This window comes from Rhinolophus ferrumequinum, chromosome 13 (genome assembly GCF_004115265.2).
Source record: "Rhinolophus ferrumequinum isolate MPI-CBG mRhiFer1 chromosome 13, mRhiFer1_v1.p, whole genome shotgun sequence".
NCBI classification, from domain to species: domain Eukaryota; kingdom Metazoa; phylum Chordata; class Mammalia; order Chiroptera; family Rhinolophidae; genus Rhinolophus; species Rhinolophus ferrumequinum.
Genome location: NC_046296.1, coordinates 22366643 through 22389238, shown reverse-complemented (window position 1 = coordinate 22389238; position 22596 = coordinate 22366643). Strand labels below are relative to the sequence as shown.

Here is a 22596-nt window from a genome sequence, read left to right as displayed (position 1 = left end):
TCCTGCTAAGTGAAAAGAATCAAAGCTACCACAGATTTCAAAAACAGAAATTTATTCATAAAATATATTAAAAAGTTTGACAAAAAATAAGGCTACAAAACCCCCATAATCTCAACATCACTTACCATACATAGTCAACAACCGCAAGTCTCACTAATTCAACTCTTGTTTAAGTAAAAAAGAGGTCTTTGTAAGTCACAGTATTTCATTTTACAAGTTACACTGCTAAAAACAGTTACCCAAATCTAGTCTGACTATGCCACTTTGGTATTTTATAAAGTAATATACTGTATGGAAACTTAGTGACACTGAAATCTCGCAAAGTGTTATTTAGGAAGGTTAATTTTCACAGCTGTTTTACCAAGGCAAATTTTAAACCAGAACAGCGATCCTGTAAACACTAAAATGCAACACAAGTGTTATTATAAAATATGGAACGTTGAGGATGTCGAACAAATGTAACATATGTTTAAATACAGACAAGTATCAATTTTTTCTTAGAAATGGAGGGAAAGGGGCAGAGCTGGCTCTGGAGATAGAGGTGCCCCAACGTGCAGCAGCAAACCAGGGACGGGCCAGGTGACGGGAACACATTGCTTGCTGGGCATTTCACACCCAGAGAGAGGCTAGCCTGGAAGTTTACATCCGGGGCCTTTTTTCATCAGGCAAATCCAACTTTGTTCAAGGAGGGTCCAAGGAGGCACAACACATTTTAAATTCTATGAGTGTTCTGCGGGAAGGTCTCAAGTCCAAAGTCTTCAGATCAAATTTTATGGAGTTTTGTAATAATCAGCACTCTTACCATTTGATCAAATGAACTACAGATGCAGAGACCCCTTTTATCTGGACTCCAGTCCAGACTGGAAATGGGCTGGGAGGACAACGTCACGTTCTGCAGAAGGCTGACTGACCCCGCAACTCCCATCTCCACTCCCTCGGAATCTTTCTTTGACCGCTGAGCAGGGTATTCGCTAAAAACAAGACCCAAATGGTCAGAAGAGATAGGTGCATCTTAGCACTCACCATTTTATTTTTATACACATACTCCAATAACTCTATTTTCATTTCTCAGTTGATTATTAGAACTGACAAATACTTAAAGAATGGTTCTATGGTTGAGCTGTATGCACATGAAGAGACACTCTTTCAACCTCAACCTCAGCCCTAAAAAAAAAAATCTCATCAAAAAGAGTTTTACTAAAAACCTTTACACATCATTTCTATTCTACATGAGTCTGTGTATTCTTTTTTAATATGTAAGTCCTAGGTGGATTGAGCATCTTTTATAAATTTACTTGGTGCTCTTGATAATATTTTATTGTAATTCTCCTCTAGATTTGGATTGCTAGATGCCACGGGCAAACAGCACGTGCAAAGGCAAAAGCTGTGAGTAATATTTTCAGAACCCCATCGAAACACTTCCAGAATGGAAGACAGATATTGGTTTCTAACCCCAGAGCTCCGATATGTAGATCCAAGTCTGAGGACCCTTGTGTACCATTTCTATGGGAAGGCACGCTGGGGGAGATTTTAGACCTAAACATCACTGCTTCAAAAAAGACAAAAGCTATTCTGAGGACATTGGATTTTCTTTCAGCTGAAAATATAAATTTATAAAATAAGAAGAGCTGTAGGTGAGGAACTCATAAACATGACTTGGTCTAGATTTAAGAGAGGGGAAAGGAAACATCCCTCCCGGATGGAGATGTGTTCCTGGTGAAATATAAGGGTATGCGCCAGCCTCAGGAGGCCTCTGAGAGCTTGGTAGGTATCAACTATGATGCTCCCTGTATTTCATAAATGTTAACAAAGGCAAAAGTTTCAGAGGCATAAAGCTACTCAGAAGCAGAGCGGAAACGGAGGTAACAGGCTGATAACCTACTATTCTTTCTTCCTCTCAGACTCTACAACTTCTTTTGATTAAAAGGAATAAAACATTCAGATGGATAAAAGTTTATGGAATTTTTTTTCTGTCTCTTGGCAAAGGCTGCAGTTATTTAGCATTTAAAAGATAACACAGATTTTTAAAAAGCCTCCATATTGTCTATTGAAGTTTTAAGACTGTATATGTGTTTCAAATATTTAAAAAATCAGCATCTTGGGGACCATTAATTCAAAAAACAATTTCTGAATAACTAGATGATTTTCCTTAGGAACTCTTGGGTAGGTGCTCAATAAATATTTATAATTTAATTATATCACTATCAAGGGAAACTGGCAAAAGGAAATAAAGCTAAACATCATTTTACTTAAATCAGTTCTCCTTTTCTGGCATAGTACCTGATAGCAAAACGCCAAACCAACTGGGAGATTAGACTAGATATCTGTGATGGTAAGGATTAAAGCTCAGATTGAGGTAAGTTCAAATTTCTAATTGCATACAGACCCAACTTTACTGATACTAACTAAATCGATTATAGTAAAAAATTCTAGTTGCAAACGTGTTCGCGTGTCACACGGAAACAACTCCATATGAATATTACAAAGAAAAGTGGGACTAGAGCTTCAAGGAAGCAGCCTAAAGAGTTTGGTCAAGTAGACAGTGGTGTGCATGGTTTCCACTGTGGAGTGGAATCTGAGCTGGAAGAATCGGGGAAGAACAATGGGCAAAGGCGCCAGGAAGAGGGGAATTACCAAGTGATCGTTCTCCCAGGATCTCCCATAACTTTCCCTCTGCTTTTTATTCTCAGAAACTATGTAGTTTCAGAAACTATGTAGTTTTGATCTGAAGTATGCATGCTTGGTTTTTGGTCAGCTCTCTCTGTACATACTTTTTAACAAGTACTTTCCAATGGTAGCCCTGTGTTTCAGAACCTTTTCTAGCTTCTCCAAGGAGCTAATAAATAGAGAGGTATTTTGTAAATGTAAACGTCCCAGAAATACTGAAAAGAGTGGTTTTCTTCTATATTTTTTTATAGTTTTATTGCATCTATATATGGTCCTAAAACTGTGTGTGTGTGTATGTGTGTTTAATATGTGTATATTTTTTTAAACTTTATTTTTGAAATACCTTTCATTTATTTATGGCGTGTATTGTTCTTTTTCCTTACGTGACATTTAGGGAAGGAAATACCATTAACTCCCAATTTTTACCAGGCTTTTTAAATGAGCAGCTAACCTCCTATCTGCCACCTTTGGGCCCTTAGCATTCAGAGTGCAGTGCATGGGAAGCTGTCACGTCACTCACTCCGCCCACAGTGTGCAGAAAGCAAACTCTGGGACAAGGCTTTTCCTGGACACCAATCAGCGGCCCTGGGCTCTATTTTAGTTCCATCACAAGTATGTTATCTGAACTCCGTCATGTGACTTATCAGGACCTAAAACTAAGAATTCCAACCCTTTTCTTATCTTCTAGGGATAGTGTTCTAATGATCTGATGACAATATTTCACAAAAGCCTTTGGTGGAAGTGTTCCAGTTAAAGGAAAAAAAAATAAATCTAGCAAAAAACCATGATTTCAAATCTATGAAAAGAAGTGTTCTTGGCCTATTCCACCACATAGAAGACACCACTAAAATAATAAACATATTTAATGTCAAAAGATGTTTAATATTTACTAAGTGTAAAATAAGTAGATTGATTAAAAAAAAATGCTTAGAAAATAACACTTAGTTCAGTCTAATCCTACTTTACAGCCACAAGTGACTTAACAAGTAGCCATGTGTGCTGGCAGACTTACTACTTCCAGAGGTGAAGGCCGCCGGCACCCCCCGCTGTCAGAAAGAGCTCTCGGTTCTGTGGCAGGTGTCGGACCTGCCACACAGTAGATTTATGAGCCTAAACAGGATGAGAGACACATAACTGGTTTATAAGTTTATAGGACAAACACTGACTGTCCTAGAATAGAAACTCTGTAAATAAAGAATTTTACTTCTGTAATTTTAACTGTTATAAAAGTAATTAAAAGTATTTTCTGGCACTTCTCTTTAAAATGGCTAGAGATTTATAGGAGCCCATCAGAAATTAGGAAAAGCATCGTTTTCCTTTATTACTTTATGAAAAAAGTTCCATTGGATTTTAAAAAAAGATGTCATCAAATTAAAAGTCCACTTAAATTTAGAGTATCACATAAATGCAAATAGATTTTATGCATTTAAATATCTCCAGCTCCCCAAGGAGGAAAAAACTCAAAATACAAACACATATACTTCCTAAGTGAAAAAAAAAAAAGACTGAATTATTTTAAAAATAAACTTTACTTTTTAATGCAGTTTTAGGTTCACAGCAAAACTGAGTGGAAAGAAGAGTTCCCAAATACAGAATGAATTTCTACTTAAAGCTCCCAGAGCCTTATCTTCAATCTACACCATTGGGCTTGTCTAGTCTTCAAAATAAGGACCATGAGGATTTATAGACAGTGTTTACGGTCCCAATAAGCCAAGGCCTTATCAGTCATATTAAACTAAAAGATAAAAATGGCAACTGGATGAAGGTTAACAGCTTGTTAGCACCTTAACAACCACCAGTAAGTCAAGCCTAATACCGTGTTTTCCCGAAAATAAGACCTAACCGGAAAATAAGCCCTAGCATCATTTTTCAGGATGACATCCCCTGAACATAAGCCCTAATGTGTCTTTTGGAGCAAAAATTAATATAAGACCCGGTCTTATTTTCAGGGAAACTGGCAGTACTAAATTCACTGTGGGGAATTTAAAAAAAGAGAGCGAGAAAGAGAGGAGAGGAGAGAAAGAGGGACCGAAGGAGGGAGGGATGAAAGACTTCTGTGTTGTAGAAGGAGTCTGGCTAACTTGATCGAGGCCACACGTAAGACACTTCACATTTTAGTGAGTGATTAGTCATGACATTTGATTTTAACAATATTTTAAGAAAATTACTGTTAGCAGATAAATACACATTATCTCAAAATACACATTTTAAGTGTGTTAAGAGTCCTCAAGTGATTAGGTTCAAGGTGTTAAAACATTTTGTTTTGTAGATTAAAACTTCTCTTTTTCTCCTGGAAGTTCATAAAAACACAAAAAACAAGAGGGAAAATGACCTCTGTAAATACACCAGTTACTTATTTGACAGATTAACTAAATGTAACAAAAAAACTTTGGAGACGAGAATATAATTTACAGATGATGAGAAATATGTTGCAATTGTCTATAGAACGATTTAGTAAAGTGCTGTATATTGTTGATAGATATTTAATATATTCTGGAATGACAAAAGCAAAACAATATTACAATGTATAGTTACCTTGTTAAGAATTTAGTTCACCAGGAAGTGATAGTAATTTACATGCAATAGTAATCATTAGTGTAATAATAAAATAAGACAAAATAGGAATGTTTGAGAAGTACCACTGAATCCATGGTAGAGGGAGCAAAGGAGTGAAGTTTTATTTCCTGAACAACTTACATATTTCAATCTCATAGAAACGACAAATCTCTAACTGATCTTTCTTTATTTTTATACTCCAAGAAGCTCAGAATCACATTTCCAATCCATCTCGTGCAAAGGACAGGATGGTTCAGCATGAATTTTATGTAATCCCCTACTCCAGACATCATCACATTTTTTTTAACCAATATTTTCCCTTTGCCCTGCTTTCTTCATCTGTTTTTCTAATATTGTAATACCGTATGTTTCTTTCTAAGCTACCTCAAATACTATTTGGACTAAGGTAAAGTATGTACCGTGTTTCCCCGAAAATAAGACCTAGCCAGACAATCAGCTCTAATGTGTCTTTTGGAGCAAAAATTAATATAAGACCCGGTCTCATTTTACTATAATATAAGATCTGGTGTTATTTTACTATAAGACCAGGTCTTATAATATAATATAATATAATATAACATAATATAATACCGGGTCTTATATAAGACTGGGTCTTATATTAATTTTTGCTCCAAAAGACGCATTAGAGCTGATTGTCCGGCTAGGTCTTATTTTTGGGGAAACATGGTAAGTATGTATGCATGTATGTGTGTATGAATGAATAAATGAATACATAAATTTTTGAGCATCTACTATGTACTAATCACACTGATTAGCACTTTACATAATTTCATTTAATATAGCAAACTGGAATATAAAATAAAATGTGATGATTTACATCATATACATATATATATATTGATATATTTTGAAAAGTATATAATTAGTACTATACAAAGGTATATGTTGATATGGACCTAAAAGTATATAATTAGGTATTAATACAGATATTAAATATTTATTAGGAAACACAAAGCCAGCTTTTGTTGATCAAATTCCTAACATCAGCTAGTTTTCCTGTGATTGCTCCTAAACCACAAAATAAGATTCCTAGTCAACAGAGGCCTTTGTTATAATCAAGAAGTCTCTGAAGAACTTTTGGAAAGTATTCTTTGCAGAGAAAAACTTGTCAAGATCCCACAAGAATATATTAAAAATAGCTCCCTTCACATAAAGACCTGGAAGGAACCCTGGTGACTAAGTCTCTTTCTTAGTCTAAAACAAGCTATGAACATTCCTCTTCACAGAAAGACATTTCCCCCATATTTACCTTTTCAGAAACAGAAGCAAAACCTTTGGTTGGATGCTGTGTTCTCATGTCAAAAACATGGAACTTTCCTTCCAGAGACGTAGCTACTAACTTATTCATACTTATATCTTTTCTGTCAAACTCCAAGCTACACACCTGAAAATAGAGAATATTTATTATTAACTATTATTTAGGAGGTGCTTTTAAACTAAGTAAAACAACTTTAAAGTTATCAGCTTGTGTGAAAGCATTTCAACAATAATTTTGTCTTCTGAACTAACTCATCAAATACTTTTAAACCATAAAAAAAATTCCTTCTTGGTTAATAAGATCAAAACCATCTTGAGTTCCCCCATCAGATACATTTGGAAAGGCATAATGTAATTTTTCACAGTTATTACATAATTACTATACAAAGTTAAGTCAAGGCTGACTTTAGAAAACAGGAGGAAATCCCATTCTTTACTAAAGGCATACAACTCAGAAACTGAAAATCTGAAAGTACCTGGGAAGGCTATTACTATTTCTGGCTTTCTAATATTAGAAAAAGTCCTTTCACTTTCTTATTTTGGTATCACAATGCACGGCCCACAGGGGTCCCCTGACGGGCCTCAGGGTGTGGCGACTCACCCGCCATTGTCATCCCACATCTGGGTGTGTGTTCACTTCCCAAGAGAAGTTCTATGATTTTCATTAGATCCGAAAGGGCTCTGTGGCCCCAAAAGGTTTAGAACCACTCATAGAGAGACAGGTTGGACTGAAATGAGTTATGGGAGGCGCTTTCCTTTTGCTATGGTTCAGAGGCAGAGAAAAACACACTCAGTGAAACTGAAAAGAATCCAGATGTGCATTACCCCATTTTTGATGTTGGTCTCCCACCGCAATGACATATTTCTGAGATCAAACAGTTTGATATCCCCGTTGTCATAGCCAGCACAAACAACACGTTCCTCTTGATTATAAGCATTGCCTGGAAGTCAAGACACATGTGTCAGGTCCTAATAAATGCTCATCTGAAGGCTGCTGAAATAATCTTATGAAACTACACACATAACTTGTACGAAATCAGATTTTAAAAATCACAATGGGCAGAATCTCACGTTATCAACCCTAACAGAACATGAAGATTATAAATTTGGTATCTGATATATTTTTTTTAAAGTTCATGCTACACTAAAGGGATATGTGAAAGTGTTTATTAGATTCTGAGTTGAAAGCAAATGTTCTCTCTATACTATATATGTGAAAACTATGAGGCCAACAACCATAGTGTAAACATAGAACATAGTAGGGTTTGGCATTTAAAATAAATACAGCTATGCCCCCATTGCTTTCTTTTTTTTTTTTTTATTTGAAGATAGGTTTATTTCATCTACTTTTTTAAAAGTTTATTGGGCTAACAATTGTTAGTAAATTTACATAGATTTCAGGTGTACAATTCTGTATTACATCATCTATAAATCCCATTGTGTGTTCACCACCCAGAGTCAGTTCTCCTTCCATCACCATATATTTGATCCCCCTTCCATTGCTTTCTTTCGCAGTAACTTTATTTGAATGCAAATAGAAACTACTGTGAAACTTATTTATTTTGAAAATGTTGCTCTGGTATGTTCCTCTTTGCAAAGAAACCTGACATAAGTTATAGCACACTGGGATCTATGTTTAGGTGTATGGATGATCACACCTGAAGCAAGTTTATAATCTGTAGTGAGATGCATCCTGCTTGGTAGCAAAGATTGTTTTCTGGAGTACCTCCTGCTGAGGAGAGCGTGGCGAGGAGGCCCCTGTAACTGTGCCAGGCTATCTGGGCACGTCGTCCCAGTGCTTTTGTTCTCTACTGCCTCCAAAGCCCTCTTTCTCATAAACTAAAGCCCTGGGCTCCACCTAGATGATACAGCAGCGTCTTAAACTCAGGATGTCTAAAACTGACCTCACCATCTTCCTTTACAAACCATCACAACTTTGTGGAATTTTTTCAATTAATAATGTCATTCACCCCACAAGCATCCTCAAAATCCAGTCACCTTGGACATAATCCTTTCCCTTGTTCCTCATCTCCAAAAAATTGCCAAACTATTTATTTTGCCACAATATTATCTTTTGAATCAATTCCTTCTGCCTCTTTCTCATTGCTTCTAAACTATGTCTTTCCAGGAATATTGCAGAGTTTCAGAAATCATATTCCCTCTGCCACTCATCTCTCTCCACACTACACAACACAATGTTAATTATCCTAAAGTTCTGATCTTATCTCAACCTTGCAAAAACCTTCAATGTTTACCACTGCCTCCAGATCATCTAAACACCTCTGGCCATGTCCCTAAGCCATCTTTACAGCTATTCCTACCATTACAGTATTTCCTTCTACATTCTTTCTTGGGCACTTTTCAAGGTTTTCCTTTATGCTTGAAATTTCCTTCCAATTTCAGTGGTTCTATTTCTACATATGCTTGGTCTGAGGTCAAAATGACCCCCCACCGCTCACCCCCCAGTCACCTTGGGATTCCTTCTGCCTTTCGTGACCTTTTATCACTTCCACCTTGTACTATAATTTATGTAGCTATCATGCCGTCTTTACCAAACTATAAAGTTCTTGAGGCTAGAATATGAGTCTGTTTTGCCTTTATATGCCCACAGCTTTGCACCTACATGGCATTTATAAAAAACTGTCAAATCAATGAATTTTTTTAAAACTTAATGTCCTATATTTAATATTGTACTTATCTCCCTTAGATCAATGATGAAAAGGTATTAATGGATGCAATGGTAATTAGTTTTTAATTATTATATCAATTTTCAGATGAGGATTCTAAATACTAATCCTGAAATTTCTCCCCAAGTGTATGTGTCTTAAATTTATATATATTATTGCTCATAATATATACACACATAGTAATTCCCATACGATAACTTTTTTAAATTGGAAGTCTAAAACTTTCTTCCTCTATGTAAATAACAGTCCAATTTTAAAATAACATAAAAAGTTGAACAGTTCACATATATTGTCAAATCCCACTTTTAATGTCTGTTATCTACACAGGATTATACTAAGAAACGGGGGAAAGAAAATAGAGGTTCAAAGCGAAATATGGCCCATATCCCTTATTAGCAAAAATTATTTTAATTGTGGTGCTCAGCAAGAGATACAAGGGCAAACATCAATTAGTTCTACAAAATCAATATTCATTTTAAGTAGCTAAAAGAGAGGAACATGGTTATCAAATTTATAAGAAATAATTTTGTAATGGCATAACTATTTTCTAGAAAATATACATACACTGTGTAGACTATAATATAACATTTGTTAGGTTACCACTCGCCTCCAAGGCTCTCCTTAGCTCCATTAAGGGCATTTGGCTCTAAACTAGGTCAGTAGTATCTAGTTAAACAGAAGTACATAATAATAGCAAATATTTTTGAGCACTTCATAATCTAAGCACACTTCTAAGTGTACTAACTCATTGAATCCTCATAACCACACTATTATCTAAACTCCATTATTACCTCTATTTTATAAATGAGGCAACCAGAAAACAGAGACGCTTAAGCACTTGCCCCAGGCCACACAGACAATAAGCAGCACCATGAGGATTGAAACCCAGGCCCCAGAGTCTGACATTAACCACCACGTCCAGTTGCCTCAATGAACTGTCAGAATAACCCACAGAACAGACTAGAAGGAGACTACCGGGGCTTTCTTGAAGCACTGTGCCTTTTACCATCCGATACCGCAAATCTAAGAGTTCTTCAGTAATTTACCAAACGCCACTGTCCAACAGTCTCGCTTGTTTTCTCCTTGTACAGGTTCCATATTAGCAACAGGATCATCTTTCTGCCTTGGATCCCACACCTTCACAGTTCCTGTCATGAATAAAAGTGAGTTGGCAAAACTCAACAGTGAATCATGACATTCATTTCTGTATTCTCTTGCTATGGCTTCCTGGAGACACCGTGATATGATACTAGACGTCATAACATCTGAAAAATATTCACTTCCGAAAAATTTTCTGACTTCTAACTGGGTAAGTTGTACTTAATAGCAGAGATATGTACTTAATAGCCCATATGTTACTGTCTGATTTAAATTTCCAAATTAATAGATACACAGAAAAGCCAACTGTTCCTAAGTTATCAATAAGATATGACTGGCAAGGCAAACACAAATGTGACGTAATTCAAATCATGCTTTATTTTCTTTGCTTAAGCCTAAAACTAATGTATTATTTATTTAGAATAATACCAGTGCCATTTTAATTTTTTCCTTACTATCCATATAACCATTGGTATTTTTCTTATACTAATGATAAACTAATTTTTACATCTGTGATTTCTTATACGAGGTTTTAGAATACTATTTCATATACAATTAAGTTGAATTTCCCTGTGGCAATAGAGAAGAGGGAAATATTAAATCAAATTAAGGAATAATTCTTCTCAATTTAATTTCCACTTCCTCATTTTAATGCAAATTACAGGACTACTAAGTGATGTCACTGCTTGTGAGAAATACAAATGCATGTAATAAAATGGCTAAAGTGCAGGTTTCTGAAAAAGAGTAGGAAAAGGGTAAAAAAAAAGTCCTTAAAAGGGATAATAAGTGCAGAAAAAGGGGCACGATTTTACTAGATTTATCCCCAAGGATAAAATAAAATTGGTCACTATCAAGGCTGCTTTAAGGAGAAAAAAATTTCCCGCAAATGTGACAAGAGATTTGTATTACTCTACAGGGTTCACACAATTGATAAAATTCATATTAATTTCTCAATAGTTAAATGAGCCAAGCACATAGACAATTCACAAAGCAAAATTAACTAGTAAACAAATATAGAAAGAAGTTAATAGAAGGTGGAATGGAGTACCACTTTTATCTATAAAATTAAGGGGGAAAAAGGTAAATGCTGGTAGTGTACACTGCAAACCTACCTCATCTATTGTCGTTGATTAAGGTAATAGGTACTTTGGAAAGATTGACAATAAATTTTAAAAACCACAAAATACATGTATTCCAAAAGAGTTATATACATGATGATACACATTTCTTCATTATTTTTAAGTCACTCTCCCAAAGCAATAAACAAGAAACGTAAGGCAAACTGAATGCTTATTAACAGGCATGGTTAAGGACACTTAACCCATAGGGTGGAATGTTACATAGTCGTTAAAATGATAATTGGGAAAACCATATGAAAACAGCAACGTCTACATACAACAAAACATAAATGAAAAAAGTAAGATAGAAAATCATATTCACAACTAATAACTATAGAAAATTGTACACAAGACCGGAAAGGAAAACAAAATATTAGTTATGCTAGTGTGGTAGACTGAATGTTATTTTTCCTTCTGCATTACATACTGTTTTCAGGATTGGAAAAAATACTTGATTTCTAAAACACAGTCGCTCTTGAGTAACTATCAGAAAATTCCATGTCACTTTTCTTTTAAGACCTGTCGCTGTGAGTCACTGTAGAGTGGAAAAGCAGAGCTGGTGCCCTTGGGGGTTTCTACAACGCTCAGTGGAAGGATCACAGAACTTCAGTGTTCAACCAGCTGTCAATATGACAATTTTCACAAGTACTGATTCTGCTTTTTAAAAAAAGAAAATGAAAAGCTGCCACCCACAGTGCATCATCAGCTGCCTCAAAAACCTATAAAAATGTTTTAAATCCTTCAAGGTTCACAGGAAACGATGGTTGTTAGTAGTTGAAGTGGCTCAAAGCTAAAATAGTAAGTGCTATGCCTCTATCTCAAAATACCCAAATGTCTGAAACAATTTAGGGACATGCAATCAAACTTGCCTGTTAAAAAAGTAGATTGCCAGATTTAGGGGGCCAAGGTCACTTTACCAAAAAGGATTTCCAGATAGAGGATATACTGTTGTATAGAGATTTATCTTTTGAAAAAAAGTTAAAATACTTTGACTTACCATCTCGGCTGCCAGTCACAATTTCAGGTGCTCCTTCCCCAATTCCTAGTCCACCTACACCATCTATAGTATTTATAATTTCTTTATGGCCCTTCACAGAATACACTGGGCTCTCTGGAGCTTCCAAATTCCTAAACAACAGAAGACAGCTTCTTACTTACACCACATGTCCCAAACATTTAGTCCACTACTACAATTTAAGAATGCATGCCATAGTTAGATTTTTGTTTAAAAATAAGGGTTTTGCTATGAAGGCAATTTACACATATACTTCCCATTTCTTCTCTCCACTTTAACATCTTTTAAGCTCTCAATGAGAACGGTCATCATTCAACTTGGAATTTGTACTCCTGAGCCCACTTTACTTAAGTGTTCCTCAAAAATGATCTATCTAGGACCTCTGCACACGAATTACCAAGTGTGCTTATGAATAAATGCAGATTCACGGGCTCTTCTCCAGACACAATGAATGAGGAGCTCTTGGATGGGGCCCCAAACCTGCTGATGCTCTGCCGACTAAAGTCTGATCATCACTGCTTTAAATATAGAGGAAATTCAAAGTGATTTAGAATGTTTCCAAAGGAGCCCTTGGTAGTGTCGTCTTGAGACCTTCTAAGGAATATGAGTAGTGTTTACTTTGTACACATTTCTCCCTTTATAATGTTTTATTTTCTCACTGAATTCCATACTGATTTTCATCGTTATATATTTTTCAGTGCATCATCATGTTGGTCACAAATATTATAGTCAAACTGGCTGAAGGTTAATTGTAGGTTATTTAAGGGAAAGGAACGCAGGGAAGGACCTATGACTGTGTGTGCTTGAGTGTACACTAAACGGCTGGGTGATGAATGGCTCAAGTGGGTTATGTTCATTCATTCCTTTTCCTGCACTTCCCCCTTCTTTTGCTTTTCTACTGGAGCTTCCTTCTATCCACGTTTCTCTTTAACAAGTCAGTTCTCAACAACTTATGCTTTAAAAAAAAAGAGTGAATGTGGTTTTTCATGAAATGCAATCCCAATTTATTAATGAGCCAAGATTAATAAAATCTCACTTTTCAAATTTGAGATAGTTCAGCCTAGTTTAGAGATGATGTTTATCTTTGTAGCATTATCGTGAAAGAATCAAGAGACTAAACAGAACAGAGGTTCTACTTTACAAAAAAAGAAACTTTTGCTATTTTTACAGACTTTAAAACATTACTTTTTAAAATGTGAAATTATAAGACTTATCATGAAAATAAGTTGGTAATACCTGTTCTATACTAAGAATTTATTAGGAAAATAATTTGTTGCATATTCTTGTATTGAAATATATACATATTTAAAAAAAGAACATTCAGACTGGTCTTTCTCAATTTCTTTGAAGGTATATGACACAGCGTGTAAGAACGAATGCATTCTAATAACTGCTAACTTAATTATTAAGTAGCTACAGCAAGGGTAAATTAAAATAGCTTCATTCTGTTTTATATTATGATTCTACAACAAATAAATAGGTCCAAGTAATTTAATTACAAAATAGTAGATTCCAGGTGAGAATCAAGAAAGGTCACATTACAAAATATGAGGTAGTGAAGAGTTTCTCTCTAGAATATTACTGTGTAACTTAGATGATTAAGAGATATTCCTGAAAAGTAATTACAGAGAAATTTGAATTCATTCAACTCTAATTTAAATATGAGGAAATAACTCTAGGTAAAACATTAAAATTAAAAGCATTTGGCACAATTGTGATTTTGCTCATTCAAAAACAGGTTTATCTTGATTTGCTCAACAGATGTGTTCCTAAAAAGTTGTGCTTCAATGTTAGTTAACACATTTAAAAATTTTTAAATGAACTGGGAGTTCTACATTAAAAAATTAAAACAAACAAAAATTGAGTGTATCATTCTGTAATGCCAAATGTCTTGCTGAAATGTAAACAATGAATAATCTAATATTTCTCCGTGTTATACAATTATTTATATATTGTATCCTTCAAGGTGGAGGGGAACAGCCATTTATTTACAAACACAAGATATTAAACGCTAGCACCAAACAGCATTTGTGGAAATAAATATTGGTAACAATTTGTGAAATAGCTAAAAGAAAAATCAGAATTCTCTTTTTCAGAGGAAGAGTAACAAGACTATCATATAAATTGCTTATCTCATGTCTTAATACTGATTAAATAATCTTACCATATATGAAGGTTTCCAGCAAAATCTCCAGTAGCTAAATATCTCTGCTGCAAAGATGTTGCACCAAATGTTCCACATTTAATGGGTTTGGCCTTTTCAATCTTGACAGAAGGAAGAGAGGATACATTATTTATGTAAGCAGCTATTTATAATCCACAATATTTATGGCTCTTTTATGGGATTTAAATGAGGCACATAACATAAAATGCAATTAAAATGTTTTCCAATAAAAATTATCATGCTTTTCCTTTAGTCATTTTTCCGTAGTTTAGAAGTATATAACTGTCAAAAAGAGTGAGTTTTAATTTTGCCTTTCCTCTCATCTCAGTAATGTGACATCCGAAAGCTGAATGTCTACCATTCTCCATTGGTTTGTAAATGTGAAAATTTCAGCATAATGTGGTATTCTTCTTTAAGATCTTCAGTAGAAACGAGAACATGATGAAGACATTATTCTTTCCAGATGGCTACAAGAACAAAAACGTTTATGTGTCTCTTAGAGTTTTCCCGGCAGAACCCTATAAACTGAGAATGTTTACGTCCTATTCTCTGTGCGACCCTTTCAAAAGATATCATTATATGGTACAAAGCTTTGGAAACTCCCAGCTTGTTGAGTGTTTTCATGGTTTGGCATCTGGAAAACTTAGCAGTCACTATGTAACCAGGTATAAAATAAAGCATTCATAGTCGCCTTGGAATTGTCCAGTAAACAAAATCAGTGATTTACAATAACATAGTTGTAAAAGACCACATGTATGAGACGCTCAGAACTGCAAAATGTTAAACTTTTTTAATGCATAGGTGGTCCCAGATAGCATCAGTTATTCACTGATTAATACTCATTTATTTCAGTTATTTTTCCAATTTTATGAAGAAGAGTATCTTACAATGGGGCAACACAGAGGATCAAAATTTTTGTCAATTTAACAAAACTGACAGTTTCCACATCACTTATGTCCTCCCTACCTTCCCCTTCCCTCAAAAGCAGCTGAAATAATACATTAATAGTGATATAGCATCTAACCCTGTTAGGACACCATCTCTACAGTTAAACTAATTCAAAGTTCCAGCTTATGCCAACTGATAACACAGCTACTCCCTCCGTCCCACTTGTCTCACACTAAGCCTGGGTCTCCCCCAGCTCTAAGTCATGGATAACGGCCGCCACGGGGTGAAGGTGAAGACAGGCCTCTCAGGTAAGAAAACAGGTGGGCTCTGATGGCAAGAATATGGTTCTAGGGACTCAGGATTAGGAGCTGAGAGGGAACTTGCATCATATATTAATATAACTCTATGGGAAAATTCTTCTCAGAAAAGGCCTGAGAAGACTGGTCACCCGTTTCTTTTCTTCCGCCAGCTAAAGTATTCTTCTTCCCAAAATTCCTCTCCTTTCACCTGGAGCCTCTGATGGGGCTTCTATTCTTTCGGCCATGGAAGAGGTAAAACATAACTTCTATTTTTCAGTGCCTACATAAGCACACAGTTCTTCTAAGACTTTATTGCTGGTAGTAAAAACATGGGAAGCAGAAACTTTCCTCCTTTACCTAACTTTTGCCTTTCTTTGGAATAGAGAATCTCAAACCATGCTCAGGGAACATACTGATCTTCCGGTACCAACATAAATTAAACAAACAAACAAACTGATTTTCCCCCCTCAAATTTCAGTTTTACGTCAATAATTTTTTTAGCTTGTCTGTTAGAAAATACTAGCAAATGAATACCAGTAAAAAAACCTAGAAATGAGGATAAACAATTTTATGTATGGTTACTTCTTGTGATACAGTCAGATTTTCCTACTGGAAAAATGCTTCCTTGTGCAGAGATGGAACTATTCCAATACTTCATGGTGTTTCATAAACAGCTCCACGAGGTCCAGATGTTCTGACACCAGAACACATCTGAGAATTCCTATCCTAGAAGAAACCAAACTGAGAACCTCTCTATTACATGAGAGGTTACCAGATAGTTTCACATTTGTCACTGCACACATTCTAAAAGTGGGTCTTTATTGCAAATATAATGGAATGAAATAAAATGTACCTACATTTAAAGGCACAGACTCACACGAGTGGAACTATGGCCCACGGTGTACAAAATACACAAGGCCACTGACATCTGGCCTTGCGGGTCTCGCTCGCCTGGTTTCCTGCTTCTCCCCTTCTGCCCACTCCAGTCACAGCTGCCGCTTTCATTTTGTACTTCAGACACACCAAAGTCCTTTCTACCCCAGGACGTTTGCATTTCCTGTTCCCACTGGCGGGACTGCTCTTCCCTCAGAACGGCAAGTCTTCCCTCTTCCCCCAATTCAGATTTCAGTTTAAACGCCACCTCCTCTAAGAGGCCTTCCCTGCCCCTTCACTCTGAAGGGGAACTCCCAGATCACCGTCACTTGCCCCGTTTAATCTTATCAACAAAATTATTTTATTGATTCAATTATCTACCTCTTCCCTTTCTAGAATGAGTACCATGAGACTGGGACCATGTCCAATTTGTTCAATACCTAGTAAGAGCTCAACATTCACTGACAGAAAGTATAAATGAACATCTATTAATCTCTGTCCTAGTGCTGGGGAAAGAGAAACCACCGACAGGGTTCACGTTCCCACTGCGCCACCATATTTTCATGTGACATACTGTATGCTTTCTGGCATCATTCATATACAATAATGCATAATGAAAATAGCATCCATATATTGAACACCAATATGTCACATACTTTTGTAGATATTTTCAAGACTAGACCATCCCTTCTCTTTCTAACACACTCAACTGCAAACTAAGCATCTGGAACACCCTTTCCAGATGAGGAAACAGGTTCACAGGATTAAGAGACTTGCCCAATGTCCCGAGAACCTGGTAGAGTCCAACCTCTTTCTACGAAACTAGGCTACCTCCAGGCCTATGCATAAATCAATTAAGTAAACATTTTATTATACAGCCCCCATTCTGCAAACCTGAGAGTCACTAGAGTACCAAAGAAATGTTCCAACCAACCCAGAAACGGATTGGTGAGGTAAATGATACAGGCGTGAATTAAATGTACTTTCAGATTTGCGTTCTTTGGTTTTTAGCTTCATTCATATCTTCACAAGATATAAATATAGGGTATTTATGTTTCCTTCATGTTCTCTTTTCTCCTTATATCAAAGAAATATGGACATTTATAGATACTAGTGGTATGCTGTACAAGAATCAAATTAAACTCAAAATATATAAACATACTAACAAATAAAGTTAATCACATAAATATCTCAACTGCACTACAATGAGGACCTTCGCTTTGCTCAGACGGGCTGAGCTATGCTGACAGGTGGACTTATAAAAGCAGAGGGTGTTATCTCTTTCACCAGTCATTCATGGAAACCATAATAACAGCTAAATTAAGAGAGGACACTGGCGTGAAGTAATTTTTTATAGTTGATAAAAGGGCTCCCTCCCTGCCCCCGTTAAATATTTCACCTTTGCAAAAAAAAAAAAAAGAAGAAAAAAAGAATTCACTGGTTACTTAAAATTTTTCTTGCTAGAAAACTGTTATTAAAAAAAAAAAGATCTGTTATGTGAAATTTGTTCCACAGTGAAAATTAGTATGTATTAACTTTTGCTATATGATATTTAAAATTACCATACATGGCTGTCACATGTGACCAACTGTTGGTTCTCTTTGCTACAATAAGTTAACATGATTAAAGAAGCCCATGATCGATAATTCCTGGGGGAGCTATTTTTGTTCTGTCTGGGGGTGGGTCTAGTACAGCCTGTCAGGATTTCCTCCTCCACACCCTGGCACTACTTAATTAACTTTAAAAGGTTTAGTCAACCAAATGCTAACAAGCAGAGAATTCAGTGGCACACGCTAAAAATGCAGAATTCTATAAGATTTTTAAATGTAAACATCCCCAACTATGATTCCATTTTTCAGGACGAACCCCTAGCCCTTTGTGCCCATTCGGAAAAAAAAGGTGCCCTTTCTGGGCTAGTGAAGTCTCACATGGGTAAGGCTCGATGAGAAAGAGACGGATTTCAGCTCTCACTGAATGCTTGGCCACACACCTGTGAGTGATGCAACAAACTGTTCAACTATGCATGCAGGCCCTGACCTCATTCTCTATCTATCCTCTTAGTAACAAGATAAGGAAGACATCAACAAAGGCCCGTGTGCTTCCCTCCTTTTCATTTTGGATGCATGGGTTTTGGGGCACATGATTGGGGTGATTCCACAATGATAGAGTCAAGTACGTTTTCTAATATTTTAAGACATAATTCATCTAGCTCAATGGTAGTCAACCTTGGTACTCATTAGAATCGCCTGGTTGAAATGTAAAAAATACTGTACAGATGTCCAGGCCTCACTCTAGTCTAGATGCAAGAGTCCCAGTGCATCAGAATTTCTGGAGGGTGGCATGAAGGCGTGAGTATTTTAAAATACACATACAAAACAACAACAGCAACAATACACATTCAGGCCACCCTGATGCACAATGAGAGTTGAGAATCACTGAGCTTGTACTTAACCTATACATATTCTTTTTCATGGCATCATCACAACCAAATACAATGTAAGTTATTAAAAGTGTTTTTGCTTTTGTTTTATCCTTTCTTTAGACAGTAAGCTCTTTAGGAGAAGGGACTCATCTTTCAAATACCTTTTGTCCTTCTTTAACATAGTACCCTGAAATAATAGGTTCTCAATAGGCAGCATATGGTAGAAAAAAGAAGTCGCAAAGGATACAGGTGTAAATACGAAATGTAGTTACTCTTAGGATTGAAATTATGGGTGATTATTAACTTTCTTCTTTTCCTATATCTATTTTTAAAATGTTCAAGCTTTGCGCAGTGGCAGTATCCTAGCCAATGAGGTTTATCCATAGCGTAATTACGGCTAATTGAAAACTAAAATGTTCTATCGTTAACACATCACTTTTGTTTAAAAGGCCAAATTATTTTTAAAATGCATGAGACTCCTCCAGAATCTCTACAAAAAACAAAGAGCACTATTTTACTTTATGAACAAGTATATTCCTAAAATGTACACAAATGATATAGTTTTGTAAAAAAAGTTACAAGTCTGTAGATAGATGCTCTTTGGTTGAGCTTTGATTGGTATTTGTTCCTAATACTTCACCGCTAAGTTTCTTTCTGCTATTCTAATATTTCCCATCTGTTCAAACCCCTGACCCCAATCGAATGGTCAATAAACCAATATTTAAATTTCCCAAGTTATATTATTTTATAGACATACATTTACTCATTCTTTTAACAAATAATTTATTGAGTGACTGCTCCTTATATACCACACTAAAGAATGACACCTTCCTTCCTCTCCAGGAGCTTACAATCTACCATATTTTGCCGTGTATAACGCACACTTTTTTGCCCAAATTTGTGAGGGAAAAACAAGGATGCATGTTATACACGGGTAGTACTAATTCCGCATCTATATAAATGTTTTTAATTCTTTTATTTCTGCTTATGAGTTAAAAGTGTAACTCTAGAAAGCAGTAACGATATCCATATGCAAAATAATACCCTGGAATACGATAATCAGTTTTGTTGAACTTACCATGAACTTGCAACGATGAAGAGTTCTTGGCCTTCTACAAAGCGTAAATATCATAAATTTGTTACCAGTACATAAAATTTTTTGTACTTTGTACTTGTTCTTGTGTTTTGTGATTATTTGTTACATAAAATTTCTTGTACCGTAATATGATTAAAAATAAATGCTAAAATTCCTTTATAATACAAAAAACAAGTATCTAAATGTAAACAAATAAAAATTTGAATTAAAAAAATTAAAACAAAAGGTTTTTTCCCTGAAAGTTTGGGCCAAAAGGATAGGTGCACATTATACACAGGGAGTACATTATACAGAGCAAAATACGGTAATTAGAGATAAATGGAACAGAATGATATAGAGAGGGTGCCAAAAAAATGTATATACATTTTAAGAAAAAAACCGTATTAAAATTACGCTGATGGTAACCACTTTGAGGACCTTTTGTAATTGCAGAAGTCAAACGTGATTTGTATTCATCTTTTGTTATCGGTATATATTGAGCATTACAATTTTAATAGTTTTTCCCTTTCTTAAAATGTGTATACATTTTTTTTGGCACCCTTTGTATTTCAGGCACAGATAGTAAGTACCATAGGAATGCAATGTAAGAAAAGTTACGTTGTGTGGGGATCAGCAAGAGACTTCATAAATCAAAAAATCTGAACTGGACCTTTAAATAGCAACACGTAACTGGGAGATACAACAAAAGGTAGAAAAGAACAAGCCATGTTTATTCAGAGTAGAGTGCCTGACTAGAGAAGACAAACTGACCAAGAAACCTGGCACTCATAGAAAATTAAAGTGGAATGGGGCCTTACATACCTCCTAATCTAATCCTTCCTATCGAAATTGTTTAACCCCTTAGTCCTCCAAGCAGATTCTCTCCATAGCTTTTGATCCTTGGAGTTGTCAACCTTCCCTGTAGTCTATTACAACCCTAAACATCTGAGTATGACAATTTTTTTTTTTAGGCAACCCAAATCAAGGCATTTTTAAAACTCTAAATTGGTATAAAAATGTTAGTTAATGTCACTACTTTCAAATTTTCACAAGTAATCTCTACGAAACTCGTAAATCTGGGCTTGCCACACCCGGCTTACAGCCCTTCAGTGATGTCCCATTTTTCTTAGAAAAAAGGCATAAATCTTTAAATGACTTACAGGTCTTGCAACGCTGGTCCCTGCTTACCTCTCCTGTTTCAGAAAATAACGTCTCTCCCACCGCTGAGCTTCCGCATATGCTGTTTCCTCTGGAAACCTCCTTCTCTGCTCCTAGTTTGGCCTAGTTAGTTTCCACTCATCTCAAATCTGGTTTTACTCTCATAGAACGGTGTTCCTTTACGCTAGAGTTCACCTTGGTTTGTATTTATGCATCGTTGGTGTGATTATTTAACTGATACTTTCTCCCACTAGACAACTCCATGAGATCGGCGACATTGTCATTCACACGCCTGGGAACACCCGTCAATCAACTGATACTTGTTGAAAGAATGAATGTTAGGTTGTCTCCTCCAATTACACCGCAGGCATCCCGGTGCCTGCTTTGGCTCTGCCTGTGTGAAGAAGCATTTTACTAACAGGGGCCTTATTGACAGACTCTCCACAAACTGCGCACTGCCCAGAAGGGCCTCGAATTTAGACCCGAAGTCGGAACGTCACTTCCAGAGATTTCGCTCGGGATTGTGGAGGTGGGTGAAGGAAAGGGCCGGCAGGGCGCGGATGCACAAGCCCTCGGAGAATTCAAGACTCCAACGTAAGCATTTTACGTCGAAGTTATTCCTCAATCTTCAGTCATCTCCGCTACTCCCGCGCAGCTTAAGCTGTGCTTTTAGGGGACCCTGAACGAAAACTTTGCCAAAAAGAAATGCAGACCCCCAAGATCCGCACTCGTCGCCAACGGCACTCCCAGATCCTGGAACTGGGCAGTCTCGACCCTGAACCCACCTCCCGAAGCAGCTTTAGGTCCCCGTGCTGGATCTCGTACAGCTGAATGACGCCGGTACCCCGTGCGAAGTTGCCCATGGTCACAAATTTGGCGCTGCAGGGCACCCACTTACAGTCAAATACCGTGTAGTTGAGGCCCTTCTGGATATGGGCGATGATCTGAGGCTTCTCAAAGGCCGACATAGTGCAGCCGACTTCGCCTCCTCCGACTGACACACTCAGACCCTGACAAAACACTAACCTGGAAACCAGACTCCAAACAGTAATGACAGTTTGTCCTTCCCACTTGCCGTACTCGTCCCCGAACGCCCTAGCAAGCTGGATGTAGTTGTCTTAGTTAATGCCAGATGTGCTCCTGAAGTCACACAAGATTTTTCTTCACCGATGGCACAAATTTGTTCATTGCCTTTACCTACTGCCTTTCGCACATATTCAGATGAGAGATCACAAAATGCTCGGGCTGTGGCGGGACCAGAGGGAGACCCTAAGACTAAGGCATATTGTAGGATAACC

At 36.5% G+C, this 22596-nt stretch overlaps 1 protein-coding gene across 1 annotated transcript; it reads right to left on the bottom strand.

Annotated features, from left to right (window-relative positions):
- Positions 1-394: 394 nt before the first annotated feature.
- Positions 395-22374, bottom strand: DNAAF10 (dynein axonemal assembly factor 10). The gene is made up of 8 exons (XM_033125081.1): positions 22084-22374; positions 14584-14684; positions 12402-12532; positions 10235-10336; positions 7327-7442; positions 6494-6628; positions 3680-3777; positions 395-971 (listed from the first exon to the last, which is right to left on the bottom strand). The coding sequence occupies exons 1-8, from the start codon at positions 22264-22266 to the stop codon at positions 764-766; spliced, it is 1074 nt and encodes a 357-aa protein (XP_032980972.1). The 5' UTR covers positions 22267-22374; the 3' UTR covers positions 395-763.
- Positions 22375-22596: the final 222 nt, after the last annotated feature.